The sequence below is a fragment of the Mus musculus genome, chromosome 8 (genome assembly GCF_000001635.26).
Source record: "Mus musculus strain C57BL/6J chromosome 8, GRCm38.p6 C57BL/6J".
NCBI classification, from domain to species: Eukaryota; Metazoa; Chordata; class Mammalia; order Rodentia; family Muridae; genus Mus; species Mus musculus.
Window position 1 is genome coordinate 68313829 of NC_000074.6, and position 17426 is coordinate 68331254.

At 40.5% G+C, this 17426-nt stretch overlaps 1 protein-coding gene and 1 pseudogene across 2 annotated transcripts in view; one reads left to right on the forward strand and one right to left on the reverse strand.

Annotated features, from left to right (window-relative positions):
• Sh2d4a (SH2 domain containing 4A) overlaps positions 1-17426 on the forward strand; it is a 71177-nt gene that overhangs the window by 37301 nt on the left and 16450 nt on the right. For both annotated transcript variants that reach the window (NM_028182.1, XM_006509751.3), the window contains exons 5-6: positions 15424-15532; positions 17207-17408. In NM_028182.1, coding sequence (NP_082458.1) covers positions 15424-15532; positions 17207-17408 — 311 coding nt within the window. The remainder of the gene's footprint in view (positions 1-15423; positions 15533-17206; positions 17409-17426) is intronic.
• Positions 3145-4259, reverse strand: Gm19170 (predicted gene, 19170; annotated as a pseudogene).

The window sequence follows — 17426 nt, forward strand, 5'->3', positions numbered from 1 at the left end:
GGTTCTAAACAATGACTTAGAATAAAAGAGGCTAAAATGGAGTCTAACCCTGAAGGTTCCCCTGAGAAAGATTTTCTGCTTTTTCCTCCTTTTTTTTATTATTTTCTTTATATACATTTCAAATTTCAAATGCTATCCTGAAAGTTCCCTATACCCTCCCCACACCCGCCCTGCTCCCCTACCCACCCACTCCCAATTCTTGGCCCTGGCGTTCCCCTGTACTGGGGCATAAAGTTTGCAATACCAAGGGGCCTCTTTTCCCACTGATGGCCAACTAGGCCATCTTCTGCTACATATGCAGCTAGAGACAGGAGCTCTGGGGTTACTGGTTAGTTCATATTGTTTTTCCACCTATAGGGTTGCAGACCCCTTCATCTCCTTGGGTGCTTTCTCTAGATCCTCCATTGGGGGCGCTGTGTTCCATCTTATAGATACTGTGAGCATCCACTTCTGTATTTGACAGGCACTGCATAGCCTCATATGAGACAGCTATACCAGGTTCCTTTCAGCAAAATCTTGCTGGCATATGCAATAGTGTCTGGGTTTGGTGGCTGATTATGGGATGGATCCCCGGGTGGGGTAGTCTCTGGAGAGTCCATCCTTTTGTCAGCTCCAAACTTTGTCTCTGTAACTCCGTTCATGGGTATTTTGTTCCCTATTCTAAGGAGGAACGAAGTATCCACTCATTGGTCTCCCCTCTTCTTGATTTTCTTGTGTTTTGCAGATTTTATCTTGGGTGTTCTATGTTTCTGGGCTAATGTCCACTTATCCATGGGTGCATATCTAATGACTTCTTTTGTGATTGGGTTACCTCACTAAGGATGATATCCTCCAGATACATCCATTTGTCCAAGAATTTCATAAATACATTGTTTTTAATAGCTGAGTAGTACTCCATTGTGTAAACGTACCACATTTTCTGTATCCATTCTTCTGTCGAGGGACATCTGGGTTCTTTCCACCTTCTGGCTATTATAATTAAGGCTGCTATGAACATAGTGGAGCATGTGTTCTTATTACCAGTTGGAACTTCTTCTGGGTATATGCCCAGGAGAGGTATTGCTGGATCTTCTGGTAGTATTATGTCCATTTTTCTGAGGAACCTCCAGACTGACTTCCAGAGTGGTTGTACAAGCTTGCAATCCCACCAGCAATGGAGAAGTGTTCCTCTTTCTCCACATCCTTGCCAGCATCTGCTGTCACCTGAATTTTTGATCTTAGCCATTTCTGACTGGTGTGAAGTGGAATCTCAAGGTTGTTTTGATTTGCATTTCCCTGATGATTAAGGATGTTGAACATTTTTCAGGTGCTTCTCAGCCATTCGGTATTCCTCAGTTGAGAAGCCTTTATTTAGCTCTGTACCCTATTTTTAATGGGGTTATTTGAATTTCTGGACTCCAGCTTCTTGAGCTCTTTGTATATATTGGATATTAGTTCCCTATCAGATTTAGGATTGATAAAAATCCTTTCCCAATCTGTTGGTGGCCTTTTTGTCTTATTGACAGTGTCTTTTGCCTTATAGAAGCTTTGCAATTTTATGAGGTCCCATTTGTCAATTCTTGATCTTACAGCACAAGCCATTGCTGTTCTATTTAGGAATTTTTCCCCTGTGCCCATATCTTCAAGGCTTTCCCCCACTTTCTCCTCTATTAATTTAAGTGACTCTGGTTTTATGTGGAGGTCTTTGATCCACTTAGACTTGAGCTTTGTACAAGGAAATAAGAATGGATCAATTTGCATCCTTCTACATGATAACTGCCAGTTGTGCCAGCACCATTTGTTGAAAATGCTGTCTTTTTTCCACTGGATGGTTTTTGCTCCCTTGTCAAAGATCAAGTGACCATAGGTGTTTAGATTCATTTCTGTGTCTTCAATTCTATTCCATTGATCTACCTGTCTGTCACTGTACCAGTACCATGCAGTTTTTCATCACAATTGTTCTGTAGTACAGCTTGAGGTCAGGCATGGTGATTCCACCAGAGGTTCTTTTTTTGTTGAGAACAGTTTTTGCTATCCTAGGTTTTTTGTTATTCCAGATGAATTTGCAAATTGCCCTTTGTAACTCGGTGAAGAATTGAGTTGAAATTTTGATGGGGATTGCATTGAATCTGTAGATTGCTTTCAGCAGGATAGCCATTTTTACTATATTAATCCTGCCCATCCATGAGCATGGGAGATCTTTCCATCTTCTGAGACCTTCTTCAATTTCTTTCTTCAGAGACTTGAAGTTCTTATCATACAGATCTTTCACTTCCTTAGTTAGAGTCACACCAAGGTATTTAATATTATTTGTGACTATTGTGAAGGGTGTTGTTTCCCTAAATTCTTTCACAGTCCGTTTATCCTTTGTGTAGAGAAAAGCCATTGATTTGTTTGAGTTAATTTTATATTCAGCTACTTCACTGAAGCTGTTTATCAGGTTTAGGAGTTCTCTGGTGGAATTTTTGGTGTCACTTATATATACTATCATATCATCTGCAAATAGTGATATTTTGACTTCTTCATTTCCAATTTGTATCTCCTTGATCTCCTTTTGTTGTCGAATTGCTCTGGCTAGAACTTCAAGTACTATATTGAATAGGTAGTGAGAAAGAAATAGAAGCAGTCATCAATAGTCTCCCAACCAAAAAAAAAATCCCAGGACCAAATGGGTTTAGTTCTATCAGACCTTCAAAGAAGACCTAATTCCAACTTTTCTCAAATTATTCCACAAAATAGAAACAGGAGGTACTCTACCCAATTCATTCTATGAAGCCACAATTACTCTGATACCTAAACCACACAAAGATCCAACAAGGAAAGAGAACTTCAGACCAATTTCCCTCAATTAAATCCTCACAAACCGAATCCAAGAACACATCAAAACGATCATCTGTCATGACCAAGTAGGCTTCATCCCAGGGATGCAGGGATGGTTTAATATATGGAAATTCATCAATGTAAACTACTATATAAACAAACTCAAAGACAATAAACACATGATCATCTCACTAGATGCTGAGAAAGCATTTGACAAAATCCAACACCCCTTCATGATAAAAGTATTGGAAAGATCAGGAATTCAAGGCCCATACCTAAACATAATAAAAGCAGTATACAGCAAACCAGTAGCCAACATCAAACTAAATGGAGAGAAAGATTTTCATTATCTTCATCTGTACTACTAGAATCTGAGGAGGTGCTAGAGTGAAGTGCTCTTTGCTATCATCCGTGATATCTTGTCTGGATGCTTGGGAGCCACCACAATGACTCTGATTAGTCTCTGAAGAATCTGTCCCAGAATCTAGTAGCTCCTCTACCTCTCCAGGCTTTACTTGAGGACCTTTCTCTGAGGAGGACTGCAGATCATCTGTTCGTCCAAACTTGGGACTTCTGCCTCCAGACATACTCATGTTCTTTCGCTTACCACAGGTGGCCTTTGCCTCTTTGTATGCAGCATCTTCCTCAGGAGACAATTTCCCGACCCAGCGGTCCAGCTTCAGCCTGTATTGTTTCTGTAGCCCCTCAACCTGATTCTTATAACGCTCTTTTTGGTCCTCTGGGGCTCAATGCCATTGCCTGCTAATCTCAACCCAGAGCTCCTTAAAGGACAGATGCCTCAGCTCCAGACTTGACCATGAATCTTGGTGAAATTTGTGATATGCATTTATAGGGGGTTTCCTGGGTTCTTCCTGAAATTTCACATCTGAGGAAACTGTTTTGGGAAGTTCCATTTTTAGAAGAGACTTTGTTTTTCATATCTTCTTGTGGCTTCGTAGAGACATTGGTTAGGTGACTCTGGGGCACCACAGATTTCTTAAGATGCCCTGAAACAGGATGGTTTTTCTTGAATTGACCCATCTTTTCCTGAAAGTCTTGTTTCTCCTTCTTGAAGTCCATGATATATCTCTGCTTTATCTCTGCCAGTAGCTATTTCTTAGCCAGGACTTTGGTCAGCTGCACATTGCTGTACTTAGGGTACATCTGATGGTATTTGGCTCTCTGCTCCTTGTAAAAGTGCAGTCCAGGGTCTTTTGGGTCAGTCAGGATGCTGCTTGACTGTATTATTTTTGCAAGTTTTTTTCATAAGCTCTTTGGCTTCTAGCACTAATTCTGTCAGTGTGCGGAACTTCCTTAAATTACAAGAAATCTCCATTCAATTTCTGTTTGCACATTTCTCCCGAAAACTGTCCAAAAACTACTTTGCTCCAGTCTAGATCAGCCTGGCTCTGTTTGAATTCTCTGGAGTCATCTGATGGGACATTATGCTTCATAGGCCTTGACTATCAAGTGATGTCATTAGTAGCTTAACTTCTGTGCCCACTAATATCTCAGTTGTGCAAATGGGTCCATAGCAGCTTGAACTGCTTAGACACACACACACACACACACACACACACACACACACACACACACACACACTACTTAGTAGATAGCTTCTGAAATCCACAGTTTGTGAATTTGTATTTCTTTTTAAATAAAAGTTGTTTGCTTATATGTGATACTGGCATATCCTCTTTTGTTTCCTTTTGAAATCTTACTAGAAGTTGCCTCCAGATCCTCTGGTCTAGTCAATGCTTGCAGAAAAGTCTACCCTATGCTTCAGGGATGCTGTGTCTTCTGGACTCTCTAGATGACAGTTGTGACTCAAAGAAGGTAACCACAGTGTAGTCACTGTCAGGTGCCTCTGAACTGAGTTCAGAAGTCTTCATATAGGAGAACTGGAAGCCCCGCCCTTAGCCTCTGGTAGACTCTTCAGACAAGGGCAAAAAGCAGCCACATTCTTCACCAAAATACCACAAAACAGTCTTTACCCCACGTTTTGAAAGTCTTCTCCTCTGAAACCCCTTGGGTCAGGTCAGCACAGTTCAAATTTCTCCCATCAACAAAGTCTTCCATATTCAGTCTATAGTCCAACTCCCAACAATGGTCAGCAGCAGGTGTGAATGGAAGTCCAAGGATCTGGCAGTTGCTCAGTCCCACAAGGCGAGCAGTTGAAGAAGAGAGAGAGTGTTCTAGGAGGTTCAGAGTTTCAGTCCAGACTCATCAAAGCAGGAACACAGTAGCATCCAGTCAGGAATGGTATAGGAGGAGATGAGAGTTCTACATCTTCATCTGAAGGCTGCTAGCAGAATACTCTAAGTTATGTTTTAAAGACTGCTTATCCTCTCAGCCACAGCTCATTATTTTATACTCAAACTCAATATATATTATATTTGATATAAATACTTGATGTATATTATTCTGGATAGAAATACTTGATATATACTATACTTAATATATTTTATACATATATATTATTTTATACTTATAGCTTTGACTCTCTGGCCTACTTTTTTGTTTGTTTGTTTTTTGTTTTTTGTTTTTGACACAGGGTTTCTCTGTGTAGCCCTGACTGTCCTGGAACTCACTCTGTAGACCAGGCTGGCCTCAAACTCAGAAATCCGCCTGTCTCTGCCTCTCAAGTACTGGGATTAAAGGTGTGCGCCAACACTGCCCGGCTCTGGCCTACTTTGAAAATGTTTTCATAGATATAAATGCCAGAGAAGCCTTAAGACCTTCATATTTGAAGTCCTTCGCCTTGACAATTGGTTCTAGTGTATTGCTTTTTTGTCATTTCCACATTGCTGTGTGGGTCTGTAGGAAGGAAGGCATGAGAGCAGTGACTGAGGTTCTCCCAACATAACCATTCAATGCTCTAATGTGCAGAATAAACTAAATGTGATCTTTTATTTAAAGGTGTATCCTTAAATCAAATGTTAGAGGAGTGGTTCTCAACCTGTGGGTCATGACCTTTGGGTGTTCAAATGACCTTTTCATAGGGGTTGCCTAAGACCGTTAAGAAACACAGATATTTTCATTAAAATTCATAACAATTGCAAAATTACAAATATGAGGTAGCAACAAAAATAATGCTATGCTTGGGAATTACCACAACATAAAGAACTGTATCAAAGGGTTGCAGCATCAAGAAGGCTGAGAACCACCGTGCTATATAGCCTTTTTATTTGGAACATCCTGTAGCCACGTGCAAAGATTTTGCTAGAAAAAAATATTAGGCAAATTGGCAAAATATTCCTTTGCTTCTGTTGTTTGAAGAACGCTTTGGTCAGATCTCTTTTTAAAGAACACATAGCTATTTTCAGCAATAAAATTTATCATCCTGCCTTTCACTTTGTTAGTTGGAAGAAAACTTTCTCTCCTGATATTTCATAAACAAAAGGCTACATCCCAGTATGCTAAAAAGCTAAATATTAAAAGCATCTTTGGAAAATTTCTTCTATTAAAGTGTCAGGGAAGAGGGTGGTCTGATCTTGGTTAGTGCAGAGAGACTGCTGACTTTTTCAGCACTTAAAGTCACTTTATCTTGATTAATAACAAAATTAGATTGCATATCTTTTAATGATTGATCAAGCATTTATGAATTTCTTATGTATTCATTTATTCTCCCAATATTTATGGGGCCCTATTGAGTGTGGATTACTGTTTTATTTTTCTGTAGAAGTCTCAGGTGATGCTGGACCATGCTGCATGCTATTTCCCTCGTAGAGGTTATTATTCTAAATATCCTTCTATATCATAGAGTATCAGATTTAAGAAGCATAGTTGAATCATATGGTTAAAAGCTCAGTTGTTTGCTTTAAAAATAAATTCTCGGTTTTATATTAACTCATTATTTTTATCTTTGTCCCCAAAATTGAATACAAAAAGTATTTTGTTTATTAGAGACTTCTGATTTAGTTGAAATACAGGGTCCCTGGCATTTGTCTGACTGTATAACTCTATTTTTAAATAAAGTGAATATTGAATGAATGGTTTTGCGAATCAATTTCACAAGTGAATATAATTAAAATAATCCTTCTCACATGACACCTATTCTCTTGGGGGATTGCAGTTTTCAGCGCTATAATAACTACAGCATCAGCAGCAACAATCTATAACCCCATTGCTTATGTAGATAAAATCACCATACTCCCAGGTCTAATAGCATTTAAAATACACTAGCATTTGTCCAACTGGATGAGCTACACTCCCAGATCTAATTGAGACCTTCACCCTGACTTGGTCTGCAGGATGCTCCGTAGCAGCTTCTGTTCTTATTAACTTTCCATTTCCCTCATTATTTGGGGGAAGATTTGTGTAGATACTAGTGGAGGTTTTTTTTTTTTAACAGAGCAAAAACAAAGCAGATGTGACAGTATTAACTCTGGCCATAAATTTTTCAATAGCTGCTGATGTTTCTTGAGGGTAACAGGTAGAAGAGAGCTGTGGAGGCTGATGAATGTAGGAGAAGACACTCTCATTCCCTCTGAGGAAAGAACAGAACAAGTTGTAGGTTCAGAGTGGACAGGGGACTGAGTCTCTGCTCTCATACCTATTTACAGGTTACCTTACCTTTTTGGTAATCCACTTGATACAAAGGTCAAATGATGTATGGGAGTGGAAAGTGTGTTAAATGCCAAAGTCACACTGGTAGAGGGCATGTTCTCTATGTTTCTTTTGTATTTGCGTAAATGAAGAACATATTGGTCACCTTCAGAGAAGGTCAGTAAAATCTCCAAGAAGCTCATTCTTTGGAGTGCTTAAGTGGCAGGCATATTTCTGAGATTGTCTTTCCTCTAGTTTAGACAAAGGAAGCCATCATGTTTGAGCCTGTAAATGTGCTTGGTTTTTAATACTAAAATTTCTTGGATGTGTGGTTTTCAGTCTACCACATTATATACGGTGTATTTCCAGAACTGGTCAAATATAGGTCATTATATATCAATGAACCTGCTCTATGCGTGTCATCAGTCCTTCATCTTACTTTAAACCGTTGATCACCTTTAACCTTGGATCACCTTGAGGAGCAGAGTTTTTATAAAGATTGTCATTGGTATGTATGAAGAGCTTTAGAATTTACAGCGTGGTTTCAATATATAATTTCTACTTGAAATCCAATGTGTGCTCCTTGGTTTTGAAAACTGAACAAACCTAGAATTTAAAAGACAAAGAAACGATGACATTCTGAGCGCATTGTTGGAGGGGTATTCATGACCACAGGGGTCTCTTTAGACCCCGCCACACTTGTTTCAGTTGACACTGTCTGGCACGTTGTGTGTGCTTAGCTCTTGGCTATTTCAAGAATATTAACAACCCTGTCCTATCTGATAAATTCAAAACCAGTGAGCAGGTTAAAAATGTTAATGAAGGAAGAGGAAGGAGAAATAGTTTAAGGTAAGTTTCAAAAGTGAGTGCTGAAAGAGCACTGCTGTACTGTGTGTGAGAGGATGGTTCTGGGGGGCCTAGGTGACCTATGCAAGAGGTTTAAAAGGATACACTTGCACAGGTAATATCACTGAGCAAGAGAGGAAATGAGGGGGGCTGGCATTTGATAAAACACACAACACTTCTGCATGATTGGGTAATTATTACATGCCTGGTAGCTTAATGCTAATTCAGGAAACACTTAAGAGTCTCAGAGTTCAACATCTGGCAGTAGTGTTGGTGTCTCTGACAAAGTCTCTTGCTTCATGAACGTATCCATCACCTTAAGGACCATGGGAGCATCATCTATGACCCTGAAAGAAAAATCAAGGTGAGATCTGCCTCCTGGCTTTCATTGCACAGGAAAGTGATTCTGTTTGCAAGGTAATGCATGCTCCATGGATCTCAGATCAGTGAGGAAAAGGAACTTGAACCTGTCCTGAAACCCACATCTCTTGAGGACAGAAAAGAATTCAAAGGTTTTTTCAAAGTCATTTGGGCAGTTGAAGAAACAGTTCTAAGTTGTTTGTGGTTAGGGAACTGATCTCTGAACTCTTCTTTTGATGCTGAACAGCTAACTATCCTTTAATAGTACTAAAACGAGAAAGAATATGCCATGTGGGTATGGTATGTGTTTGGGCATCCAGCTGTGGTCCTGCATCCTCTGCTTCCTCTATCTCTGGATGTCCAAACATGCTGCTGCCTACTGGGTTTGAAGGGTGAAGCAGTGTCTGGGAAAGAGTGGGGTTCTGCAGGATCCCAGTCTGGCTGGGAGTGAGTGCTGGAGGTGGGTGGGGCAGGAGAGAGAAGGCCTTATCTGAGAATTTTAGTGTTATGACTCTTTTAGATGAAGGCCTTCTCCTAAGGTCTTCAATGAAACAGCTCTCTTAGATAATCTTCATTCGGAGTGAACCAGGGTATATGTGGACATTGGAGAATGGGCAGGAGTTTTCAGGGTAAATGAAGATCACTGGCTAGAGTTTAAAGTTCTGTGAATGCATCATTAGTATGGAGACATTCTAGGAATCCCAGGTACTTCCTGGGTTGGTTCTTGGGTGTCTGGGGGTTGGGGGAGTTTGTAGTTCTGACAAACACTACTCAACCTTCTCCAGGTAGAGAGTGTGGAGAGTCAGGATCACCAAACAAGGTCAGGGGAAGGGAAGCCCTGCTTGTAAAGGGAGTCTTCCATTCTGCACTAAGCTCAGAGGAACTACCTGGTCATGGTAGATTGCAAATTTATATAGCAAGGTTTCCCTACAAGTGGGGTTTGGAAAGTCTGTAGGATTCACTAGTTTTGTAAGTCATAATCATAAGTTATCTTTTGGCCTGTGTCTGGTTTTCCTGTGGCTGCAGTGTCAGCAGTGCAGAAAGCATAAACATTTACATAAACCAATGTGTATTACCACACAGCTCTGAGACTCAGTTTCTTTATCTGAAAATGAGTTCTAATACTATATTACTAGTATAACATCTGACATTATGTCCTTCAAGTGGCTAGCAATCACTGATAAAGTTAGTATAAATTGAACCATGTACCACAGGTTCAGTAGAAAGCTTGAAATATGCTGTCCATATATAATGGTCCATTTTACCAACTAAGCAGTGAAACCTTTGAAAAAACTAGACCCAAGATGTAACACACTATCAGGGTGACCTTTCCCTTTCAGCATTCTGGGATGGTTGTACAACTTTGGTAGTGCTGAACTCCACAGGGTCACTCCTTAAATTAAGGAGTCCTGTTGATGTCCAAAAGATATCCAAGTTTCCCTGGGACATTATGAGAACAGGACACACCAAACCATCAGCTCCTGGATTTTGGTCATTCAATCATTTCTATGCCCTACTGAATGGAAACACAGGGCTTTTATGTGCTGGTGTGCTGTCAGGCAGCTTGGCTCAAGAACTTGGTTGCCAGTGAGAATGGAGACTTGATGACCTCAGGTCTGTGGGAAACATTGATAGATCAACTTCTGAAATCACTTTACAGTTCTAAATGTTATAGAATTGTATTTAATTTAATTTAATAACAATACAGTTTCTCAAGATACATTCAACAAAAGCTGGTAGATTCTATCGACCTATGGATTCCTCCAGGTAAAAAATATTTCCGTTCTATCTTCAGGGGGATAGATGAATATCCATTTCCACTAATGTTTCACAAATTACTTAATTAGGCTCATGCAGATATGACATTAGGCAACAGAATGTGAAACCTGTCTTGAAAGCTGCAAACACAGCTATTCATTTTTCCCCATTTATCTTGAGTTGGGAACATCTTGGATGTGATGCAATGAGCAGATGCCAATATGTATCTGTGAACTTTTCACGGAAGAGCCAAGACAGAGACGACATCCCCAGTGGCTGCGAATATCCAGGGAAGACTGATTTCAGACTGTGACAAATTGTATATCAAGTTTGGCACCAACCGCAAATCCTGCTCAAGTGTGACTTGTGTGCTTGATGTCTCTGTCAGCCTCACTGCAGAGAATGAGCAGCAGCCTTTGCTGCCAGTGTCCATTGAGCCTGGATCCAATGAGCCTGCGTGTCCTTCTTTGGGCCTGGATTGCCTTTTCATCTACCCAGACATGACCTTGTCTCTACAGAAGAAGCCCAATGTCTGCCACTCTATTAGGTTGTTATCAGATCATAGGCTATTCACAATAAGTTGGCGATAGATTGTGGTAGGATTTGATCCACAATAAGTCTGAAAACTCATGGTAAAACACAAGTCCAAGATGAGGCGTTTTTTTTTTTTTTTTTTAATGGCTCCAGGCCCAAGAATGGGCTTTTGAAGAAGCTGCTTAGAAGTTTCTGTGGGTCATGTAGTCTACTGTCTGACTCTTCTTCAGTGACAACCATTAATGGGGACAGCTTGTAGTTCTGAATTACACGATTTCTTGATGATAAAATCATGCAGAATTCAGGGCTTGAAGGATGGTTTAACAATTAAAAGTGCTTGCTTGCTGTGCAATCATGAGAACTACAGTCTAGTTCAGGAAAGATCCTTTCTCAAAGGAATACATAGAGAGTGATAGAGGATTATACCAGATGGCTTCTTCTTGCCTCTGTGTGTGTACAGGTACATGAACACTGTCATGAATATACACTCTCATAAACATGCACACATATACACATGAACACACATGAATGAATTATGAATGAATGAATAAGTGAAGGAATGGATAAACGAATGAATTAATTAATGAAGCCTTTAAAATAAACAACATTGTATTTTTGGAACATTAGTCCTCATGTGTATATTGACAATAGAAGGCAGTCTCTACCCTACATGTATTGATTCAACCAACCAACCATGTCTCACAAATACTCGAAAACACTGCATTTGTACTGATAATGTACAATAAATATTTAGAAAGTAGTTATCTTGCATTATGATTTAATGTAAAGAACAGGAAGTATATAGGTTAAATGCAAAAACTGTGCTTTCTTATATGAGAGACTTTAAATATCTGCAGATTTTTAAGATTATCGGGTGGGTTCAAGAGTTTGAGGAATGACTACATGCAGGAAATTGTAGGAAATTTTTCAGTAGTACTGTTTCCAATTAAATCGTATTAGCTTAAATGATGAAAATCGAGAAAGTGTGGTCATAAATTCGTTCAAGAAATATTTACTGAATGCCCACTATGTACTGAGAATAGGTATGAAAATTTAAGACATATTTTATGATAAAATTGATAAAAGGTCTTCCCTCAGGAAGCCTATGGTTTGGATGTGGTGGAGAAAAGATAAAGTTATCTATGAAGTCTGCTGAGTATAAGATCTCTGGGGAAAATAAAGCAGAGCATGGAGGCTGGGAGGTGGGTGGTGTCTGGAGAAGGATGTTCTGCAGAGGTGATGCTGGAGCAGAGCCTGGAGAGGAAATGTGGGTGGAGAGGCAATGAGGGGGAAATGTGGTCCAGGCAGAGAGAACTCCACACACAAAGACACTGAGTTGAAGGCATCTTTGATGTGACCAAAGCAGGATGGCAGGTAATTGGCAAGAATGAATGAGAAGGTTACCCGCAAATCCCAGAGAACGAAGGTGATGAGACAGGCTCTCCTCTTGTAGACATCAGGTTAAAAAGAAGTCTACTTTTCTAGCTCTTTTAGATAAACAGGAAGGCAGGGCCTGATCTCATCTGCTATTTACTTGTGAGGCTCACTCATGTTATCTCCTTCCCCACTGTGCCCATATAATTACACTGTAGAGAAGAAAGGATTGGGTTTACTAAATATAGCACTCTCCAACATCTGATTATCACTTGTCAACCAGGTACTCTCTGTGTTATTTTCTTACTGTTTTGTCCTTCAGTGGATTATGGTTTTAAACTTCTTAGTAAACAACAACAACAACCTGGGCAGGCGCTAGGGGGGTTGGCTGGAGTGATGGCTCAATCATGAAGAGATGATCTTGAAGAGAACCTGAGCTTTATTCCCACCAACCACCAACATCATGCAGCTCACAGATTCCCCAGACTCCAGGGAGTTCAACACGCTCTTCTGTCTGACAAGGACACCTGCACACATGCATACACATAAATAAAAGTAAAAGACATTGTCTTTCTTGTTCATCCTGAGCCACAGAGTGGGTCGAGTCCTGATGTGATGTTGTAACTATGTTTTGAGGTTATTTAAAAAGAAAACAGGGCCTTGGGAGATAGCTCAGTTGGTAAACTGCTTTCTGTGCCAGCAGGAGGACCTGACTTCTGATTCCCAGGTAAAAATGGGGTGCAGTGGTGTGTGCCTATAATCTTAGAACAAGACAGGCAGAGGCAGGCTTACTGGCCAGTAGGATCTAGCCGATCAAAGATCTCCAGGCTCAGTGAAAGAACTTGTCTCTAAAAGTATGTGGGAAAATGATTAAGGAAAACACTTGATGTTGAAAACTAGCCTCTACATGTCCTCTCACTCCAGCACAGAGGAATGCCCACATATGAGCAAACACAAAGAGAGACGGACACGAGGAAAAAGAGAGTGTGTTGCATAGCTGGTTCCTCGGCTACGACATTCCATTCAGGAAAAGGGAGGCTCACAAGATGGAGAAGTTGTAAGCCACCCCACCCAGTCCAAAATTAGATAAGCAGTAAATAACAGGGTTGGGGCTTTTCAGTGGCTCTACCTGCAAGTTGGGTTAATGACTCCAAGGTCAGAACTTGTGAGCAGTTACTGTGCTGGTGTGGGCTTGTTGATGCATCTGCCTTTCAGTTGTCAAGTGCGCCTGTAAGCACCCCATGACTTCCATCTTTCCTCAGTCTAGACTTGGGGAGAATGTTTCCTTCCTAAGTAATTTGTTCACATCTGATCAGGAAAGGGTGTACCAAATGAGCAGAGTTCCTTTCTTAAGTGTGTTTCGTTACTTGGGTTTTGTTCGTTTGTTTTTTGTTTTTGTCTCTTTTCTCTTCTCTTCTCTTCTCTTCTCTTCTCTTCTCTTCTCTTCTCTTCTCTTCTCTTCTCTTCTCTTCTCTTCTCTTCCCTTCCCTTCCCTTCCCTTCCCTCCCCTCCCCTCCCCTCCCCTCCCCTCCCCTCCCCTCCTCTCCTCTCTTCTCCTCTCCTCTTCTTTTCTTTTTTTCCCTTCTGTTCAAGTTTAAAAATCAAGAGCAGTACATTTATGTTCTGCAGGCTCATAAACAACTTCTATAAAGGATAGCAAATTTTAGTAGTCATTTCAACCACAAAAGCTTTCTTTGAATTCTAAAAAAGCACTGTGTGGCAAATGATAGGTGCTTGACTCTAGGCAGGAACCTATGTTTTTTTGTTTTTTTTGTTTGTTTGTTTGTTTGTTTTGTTTTTTTGTTTTTTAAAAAAGAAAAATATAAGATGTGTGCAAATTGATTTTAGCACAGTTACGGGGGTTACTGCCTTATTGCTGGTTTATGGTTCTCTCCAAATTAAGGTTCTCATCAAGATTTATGTTTTATTGTGGTAAAATACTTTTGTGGCAAGGAAATCTTTGTGTACATTTGTGTGTAGGTGGGGGTATATGATATATGTACCTGGGAGAGGATCCACTTGCCAGTACATGAGTGGCCAGAGGCCAGAGGTTGGCATTGATGTCTTTTTCTGGGGCTTTGCACACTTTTTGAGACTTGGTCTCCCATTTAACCTGGAATATATTGTTTTCAGTTAGACAGGCTTGCCAAAGCCCCTAGGATTGACCTGTTCCCACCCTGCCAGCTCTGGGGTTACAGGCACATGCCACCAGGCCTAGCAACTACGTGGACACTAGGGATCCAAACTCACTCAGGTTCCCTTGCTAGCATGGCAAGCACTCTACATGCTGAGCCCATCTTTGTAGCTGGAAAGTCATCATTGTCATCTTTTTGGTTTCTGTGGTCGACTTCTTCTTCTTTTCTTCTTCTTCTTCTTCTTCTTCTTCTTCTTCTTCTTCTTCTTCTTCTTCTTCTTCTTCTTCTTCTTCTTCTTCTTTTTCTCTCTCTCCTCCTCCTCTTCTTCCTCTTTCTCCTCCTCTTTCTCCTCCTCCTCCGCCTCTTCCTGCTGCTATGGCACCAGGACATTGAGCTTGAAGCTTTGCTCATGCTAGGAAACTCAGTAATAAGATTTCAGAAAGCTATTCCATGTTCCTGAGCTGAATCCATGGCCCTCTTTTAGTTTTGAGATACGGTCTTGCAAAATTGTTTGTGCTGAACTTGTACTCACTCTGTAGTGTATTTCAAAGTGTTCTAAGAAGAAAACAAAGGAAACTCATGCCATTTTGAGCCACCCCAAATCATATATCAACTTCCATGTTTGTATAGAAAGTTGGAGAACATATAGTCCCCAGCTGAGACTGCCCTTGGAAGCCTGTCAGCTTCAGCAGATCAGTGATTATGCTGGCATGTTTACTTCAGAGAAGGATATTTGAAATATCTGACTGCTGTGTCTGGGGAAGGACCGTTTAGTAAGGTCACATGCAATATATTGTGCTAAGCATTTCTGAAAACACGATGTTCACTATAACTCTGTAATGTTCTTTCCAGCTGTACTTTGGGAAAACAGCCTGTGAGAAGGTCAGGAAAAGAGCCTACAGCCCTATACTGAGGTAGCTGAAGTTCTTGCTTCAGGCCTTGCTGACACCAAGTTCCTCCCTAATGGGAGGAGACAGTTTAATAGAAGCCAGGATGCTGTCCTCTATCCTCTTAAAGACCCCGTCATACTCTTTCACCTCTTCCCAGCTCTGTCTTTATTTTCCAACAGACTAAACCCGTCAAGGAAAAAGACCACGAGGAAATGAAGCAGACAGAGGATGAGAAAACCAAGCAGATATACAAGAGCTGGAAAGAAGACTCAGAATGGCAAGCATCTCGTGAGTACCCAGGATCTCAGGAGCAACATGTAGGGTCTCAACTGGACCTGCTAATGAAAAACTATCCATGCAGGAGGCACCCACAGTGGGTCCTCGAGAAGTATCTTTCCACTGAGTGTCACTCAAATGGTATCAATAAACGCTAATTACTCAGATGCTCCGCAAGCCAGAAGGCTTCATTCATCTTTTCACCATTAAATTATAGTGTCTCTGTATGGTTAAATTACACATAGCTATGAAAACTATCATGTTGAAAACTCTTTAGTGGTTTTAAAAGTTGTCTCTTTCTTGGATAAGAAACATTATAAATAGTATAAAAACCACTATTTAAAAATTCGAAATTTTGAAGGAAGAGAGCAGGAAAGTTATTAACATGTGAACCTTGTTTTTTTGTTTTTTTTTTTTTTGTTTTTTCTTTTGGAGAAGATGGATTTTAAATTGTTTGTTTGAATTTTACTTCTTATTATTCTGTTTTGTTTTTTCCCCAAGTTCTCAATAGTGCATATACTTTTAAACAGTTTTTTTTTTTTAAAAACTGACATATCTCAGTTCTCCTTATAGGGTGACCTATGAAATGCCCACCAAATCCATGACTTTGTAACACAGAGCACACAAAATGGACAGGTGGGATATGTTTGCATCATTTTCATGTATCTCTGCCTCTGACCCAACATTGACCCTCTTTGGAGCTTGTACTGCCAGGGCCAAACCAGAAAGATCAGGATAGACAGAGGATGGGCAACCCAGGTATGAGAATAGAGTCTTCACATGCCATCAACAGAGAAGACTCACTCAATTGCCTGATAGTCCCCTGAGACTTGTAAAGAGGTGAAACCCACATAGCAAGATTTTTCTAGATGCTCAGAGTCCTAAATTAGTCTACAGTTCCTCTACAACAAATACCAAAAACTTTGGTGAAAAAAAATATTTGCAAGATACAATTTGTGGCCTTCTTGTGCTAAGCAGTGAAACTTGGGTATGATGAAATATTTTGAGTATGTTTTCAGAGTCAAACATGACAGGATTTAGCCCATAATGTCTGGAATTTTAAAAATTCAAACAAAAATCCTCCATAAAAATGAGTGATTGCATCCTGTAATAATCTTTAACACTATATGGCTAAAACATAACCCTGTCTATTTAAGAAAGAAATTAAAATTAGAAGGCAGATTGGGAAATGTGTGTGTTTACAAAGGTGTTCTGAAGTTCTCCACAATGTGTTTATGGTTAGAATCCCTTTGCTTTTTGTCTCTTTGGCCAATTCCCCTTCAGTGAAGTCTATGGTAGCCTCTGGATGTGACTTTTGACCAGCCTCTATTCTTTGTCTCTTTGACTAGTCCTCACAGCTTAGGTTTGCCAGGTGCAGTAACTTAACCTTGCTGTACATTTTCCACCCTACCACCTTCTTCTCCTTTGTCTTTCTTTTTCTTGTCTTTCCTTCTCAGAAAGTCCCTAGTTCCTAAATGCAGATAGGAATTCTGGAGCGAGTACAGGAGGGGCCTTAAAATGTGATAGTAGGTACTGGGGATGATAGTTAATATGAGCACAAAAGCAACTCTGTCTGGAGCCTTCCCAGAGTACCATGGAGCAGGGCTGAGTCTGCTGTGTCTGTGGGCTCTGAATGTGACTGTTGGCAAGCCTGGTGGGCTAACTCAGACAATGTTATCTTTCTAGTGCGAAAATCTAAGGCGGCTGATGAGAAGAGACGCTCTTTAGCTAAACAAGCACGGGAAGACTACAAGAGGCTATCCCAAAGGGGGAGGAGTGGGGACGGACTGCAGAACCCACTGACAGGTCCACAGAAGCCCAGAAGACCTCCTCTTCCTCCGAAGCCCCAGTTCCTACAGCCGCTGGGAATCCCTCCAAAGTCTTTAGGGTAAGAAGCCATACAGAG